Source organism: Sinocyclocheilus grahami, unplaced genomic scaffold (genome assembly GCF_001515645.1).
Source record: "Sinocyclocheilus grahami isolate Dianchi unplaced genomic scaffold, SAMN03320097.WGS_v1.1 scaffold302.1, whole genome shotgun sequence".
NCBI classification, from domain to species: domain Eukaryota; kingdom Metazoa; phylum Chordata; class Actinopteri; order Cypriniformes; family Cyprinidae; genus Sinocyclocheilus; species Sinocyclocheilus grahami.
The window spans coordinates 714,734-719,857 of NW_015505481.1; the positions used below are offsets into that span (position 1 = coordinate 714,734).

The window sequence follows — 5,124 nt, forward strand, 5'->3', positions numbered from 1 at the left end:
GGACGAAGCGGAGTCCAGCCCGGGGTCGTCACATGTGCTTGCCGCAAGCCCTCCGAACGCTCCTTCGTCGAATCCTCCGGCCGCGCCGCTCACTCAAGCCGCTGTGTGTCTCGTTGTGAAAGCGAAACTACTTTGTTTGGCCTTCCAAAAGAGGACATAAGGTTTCTATAAAGTGGGGCAGTTCCAACTTTGCAAGGACAATCTGGCACTTCTGACTCACAGCCTGTAAGCATGTTTTTTTTATATTTAAAGAATTTGCCACTGACGATTCAAACTCGAGTTTTAAGCAGTGTAGAGTAGCGCTTGTTGTTTGTCATTTCTCCGATCACAAATGCAGACATGGTTTTATGTTTACACGGCGCAATATGCAACGCAAAGTATAAAAAGACAGTATAAGTCATTATAATCAGTAATTATGTCCCCACTGGATGCAACAAATGCCTCGTTTATTATGGGTTTTATTGGTTTTGTCTCGTCCTGCTGGGAGACGATATCACAGTATGGTGAGGGGCGTAACATTTACGTCACACGCTTGAGGTATTCAGCCAATCACAACACACTGGATAGCTGGCCAATCTTTTCAGACCGATGAGCTTTGTAAAAATCGACGCGTTTCAGAAAGGCGGGGCATAGAGGAGAAACCATAATGTACAGTATGTGGAAAATAATGTGTTTTTTTTTTTTTGGTTGTTTGTAGAGTGCCATCCAAATTGATATTTTCACAACTGTTCTCATGAAAAAAAGCAAGGAAAAAGATACCATGGATAATGCACAGAAATGGCCCGTGTGGCATAATTCGGTTGAGTAGTAGTACTGTAGATTTGTCTCACTTTTGAAGTGTATAGCTACCTCGGCCAGAAACTAGACCATTGTTTTCAAGAAAATGACAAAACTAACAAGTAATATGTAATTAGGCAAAATATGAAAAAACAAATAAAAAATACATTTTATTAAAGGGGTCATATGATGCGATTTTAAATTTTTCCTTTCTCTTTGGAGTGTTACAAGCTCTCGGTGCATAAAAAAGATCTGTAAAGTTGCAAAGACTAAAGTCTCAAATCCAAAGAGATATTCTTTATAAAAGTTAAGAGTCAGCCACGCCTACCTAAAACGCCTTGTTTAAACACGGCCCCACATGTCTACGTCACTGTGTGGGAAGAGTTGCATAAAGCCGCCAAAATGTTCACGCAAAGAAAGAAGGCATAACTTTTATTCTCACTGTAGTATTGTTGTTGCCGCCGGCGCCATGTTGTGGAGACGCTGCTTAATTGTGAAAGCAAAACTACTTTGTTTGGCCTTCCAAAAGAAGACGATATCGCTTCGTCATGCCTAGAGCTGATCCGTGTTACACTCTTAAAAATAAAGGTGCTTCAAAAGGTTCTTCAAGCGATGCCATAGAAGAACCATTTTTGGTTCCACAAAGAACCATTCAGTCAAAGGTTCTTTAAAGAACCATCTCTTTCTTACCTTTTTATAATCTGAAGAACCTTCTTTCACCCCAAAGAACCTTTTGTGAAACAGAAAGGTTCTTCAGATGTTAAAGGTTCTTTATGGAACCATTTAGACAAAAAGGTTATTCTATGGCATCGTGAAGCACCTTTATTTTTAAGAGTGTGGTCGCTGAGGAAATACATCAACTTCACGCTGTGGATCGCCGGATCGGCTTTCACCGTGGACGAAGCGGAGTCCAGCCCGGGGTCGTCACATGTGCTTGCCGCAAGCCCTCCGAACGCTCCTTCGTCGAATCCTCCGGCCGCGCCGCTCACTCAAGCCGCTGTGTGTCTCGTTGTGAAAGCGAAACTACTTTGTTTGGCCTTCCAAAAGAGGACATAAGGTTTCTATAAAGTGGGGCAGTTCCAACTTTGCAAGGACAATCTGGCACTTCTGACTCACAGCCTGTAAGCATGTTTTTTTTATATTTAAAGAATTTGCCACTGACGATTCAAACTCGAGTTTTAAGCAGTGTAGAGTAGCGCTTGTTGTTTGTCATTTCTCCGATCACAAATGCAGACATGGTTTTATGTTTACACGGCGCAATATGCAACGCAAAGTATAAAAAGACAGTATAAGTCATTATAATCAGTAATTATGTCCCCACTGGATGCAACAAATGCCTCGTTTATTATGGGTTTTATTGGTTTTGTCTCGTCCTGCTGGGAGACGATATCACAGTATGGTGAGGGGCGTAACATTTACGTCACACGCTTGAGGTATTCAGCCAATCACAACACACTGGATAGCTGGCCAATCTTTTCAGAGCGATGAGCTTTGTAAAAATCGACGCGTTTCAGAAAGGCGGGGCATAGAGGAGAAACCATAATGTACAGTATGTGGAAAATAATGTGTTTTTTTTTTTTACCTTAAACCGCATAAACACATTGCATTACACCAAATACACCAAATAATGTTCTTTTTAGCAAATAAATTTAAAGCAAATTTAAATTAAATATTAGTAATATACACACTGCTGTTCAAAGATTTGCTTTTATTCAGCAAGGATACATTAAATTGATCATTCATAATTTACTTTAATTTAAACATTTATAATCTTACAAAAGGTGGTTTCAATTCATCAAAGAATTGTGAAAAAATGTGTCATGGTTTCCACAGAAATATTAAGCGGGACAGTTTGACACCTGAAGACTGGAATAAAATAGAAATACAAAATAGAAAACTGCTGTTATTAGAATAGAGAAATACTTTTACCCTGCAGGGCATGTAGTTACAGTATCCACTAGCAGAGGCTAAAGGGCCTTGCCAAACTTTGACCTTTGAACTTTGTGTGTGCTGCATACGCTCACCAGGGCCTCTGTGTGTGCCCAGGCCACAGGCCGTATAAGCTGCTCTCTTTTTGTCCGAGTGTCAACGCCGCCATGAGCTGTGTTCAGAGGGAGAATATTAAAACAGCTTCTTATGAATAGAAAGTCATAAAAGAGCCCCTGCTAAATTAATAATGGATGAATCACTTGGGGGGAGGCGAACATGAAAGGTATTCTGGTGTGCCAGTGTTTCAGCTGACCAGGTGTTCCAGTATCGCTCCGGAGTCCTCCTGCATCGTTAGCAGGGCATGTAGTTACAGTATCCACTAGCAGAGGCTAAAGGGCCTTGCCAAACTTTGACCTTTGAACTTTGTGTGTGCTGCATACGCTCACCAGGGCCTCTGTGTGTGCCCAGGCCACAGGCCGTATAAGCTGCTCTCTTTTTGTCCGAGTGTCAAGAGGGAGAATATTAAAACAGCTTCTTATGAATAGAAAGTCATAAAAGAGCCTGTGCTTAATTAATAATGGATGGATCACTGGGGGGGGGAGCGAACAGGAAGGCTATTCTGGTGTTTCAGCCAGTGTTTCAGCTGACTGCCAGTGCCCTGCTGACCCGGTGCTCCAGTATCGCTCAGGTGTCATCCTACGTCATTATATAATCTATTTACTATTAATAAATATTATTATGTATTATCATACTATATATATGATTTTATTCTATATAATATATTTTATAAACTAAACAATATTACAATTTTATTTATATATTAAAGAACAAATTTTGCAAACAAGAAAAATCTCACTGCTCTTTATTTATTTTCTATTTCTGTTTAATTACGTGTAATACACTACTGTTCAAAAAAACATTTTTTTTTAAATGTTTTTGAAAGATGTTTTTAATGCTTACCAAGGTACCACTTGATGAAGAGAGTAAAAACAGTAATAGTGTGAAATATTTTTTTTATTTTAAAATCACTTTTTTTTTTTTTTTTATATTTTAAAATGATTTTTTTTTCTTGTGTATTTTCTATTTCTGTTTAATTACGTGTAATACACTACTGTTCAAAAAAACATTTTTTTTTAAATGTTTTTGAAAGATGTTTTTAATGCTTACCAAGGTACCACTTGATGAAGAGAGTAAAAACAGTAATAGTGTGAAATATTTTTTTTATTTTAAAATCACTTTTTTTTTTTTTTTTTATATTTTAAAATGATTTTTTTTCTTGTGATGGTAAAGCTGAATTTTCAACAGCCATTACTCCAGTTAAGATACTAATATGCAGATATTCTGATATGCAGATTTGATCAAGAAACATTTATTATTTTCAACATTAAAAACAGCTGCTTAGTATATTTGTGGAAAGCGCAATCATTTTTTTCATAAAGAATTATTTGATAAATAGATAAAGTTTGATGAAAAAATAAAAATAACATAATTTAGTTAAAATTAAGTTTAACAGAGTTTAATAGAGTGTATAAATGTAGTTACGTTTTTGTAATAATGTAAACGTATGTCACTTTTGATCAATTTAATGCATGCTTGCTGAATAAGATATTAATTTATTTTTTAAAAATCTACAAAAATCACTCTAATCTTACTTTTGAATAGTGGTTTTGTGTGTGTGTGTGTGTGTATACATTATATAATACAGTATTATTGCATTGCATATATGTGAAATGTGCTTTACATGCGTTGTGCAGTAGCAATCCATATGCTTTTAAACAAAAAAAAATTATGTTTACTTTTTTCAACAATTTGCAAAAAAGGTTCAAATGTGAATATTATAAAGCTATAAGCTGACTTTTCTTACTCACTTTTCCTGTTTGAATTCATTTCTCTTCTGCTTGTTTTTAAAATGTACTTCCCCTTTAAGATCTTTTGCACCATGTATTTGTGTTATTGCAATCAACAATTCCAAGTTTATTTTTGGTAATGCGTATTTATGGCCAATGTGGCTGACTGCTCTCTTTTTTGTGTGTCTCTCTGAAGGACCCTCGCAGTAAGCACAAGTTCAAGGTCCACACGTACTCCAGCCCCACCTTCTGTGACCACTGCGGCTCTCTGCTGTATGGACTCATCCACCAGGGCATGAGATGTGACCGTGGGTATCTCTCACTCTCCTTGATTTCCACTCAGGCACAGAGTAACACATAATCAACCAAGTAGAATACTACTTTGCTTTTGAAAAAAGTTTTTTACATGTTTTTATAGTCCAAAGCTGATCCCAGGATGCAAATTCTTGTGGAATGGATGTTGTAGGGCTGGCTGGATATCAAAATGTAGGATTCAGTCTAATACCAACAAAGACTAATATATATATATATATATATATATATATATATATATATATATATATATATATAT

At 36.7% G+C, this 5,124-nt stretch overlaps 1 protein-coding gene across 2 annotated transcripts in view; it reads left to right on the forward strand.

The window, feature by feature from the left end:
* The window catches only part of LOC107601253 (protein kinase C beta type), a 150,474-nt gene that overhangs the window by 61,869 nt on the left and 83,481 nt on the right, over positions 1-5,124 (forward strand). For both annotated transcript variants that reach the window (XM_016293367.1, XM_016293366.1), the window contains exon 4: positions 4,750-4,861. In XM_016293367.1, coding sequence (XP_016148853.1) covers positions 4,750-4,861 — 112 coding nt within the window. The remainder of the gene's footprint in view (positions 1-4,749; positions 4,862-5,124) is intronic.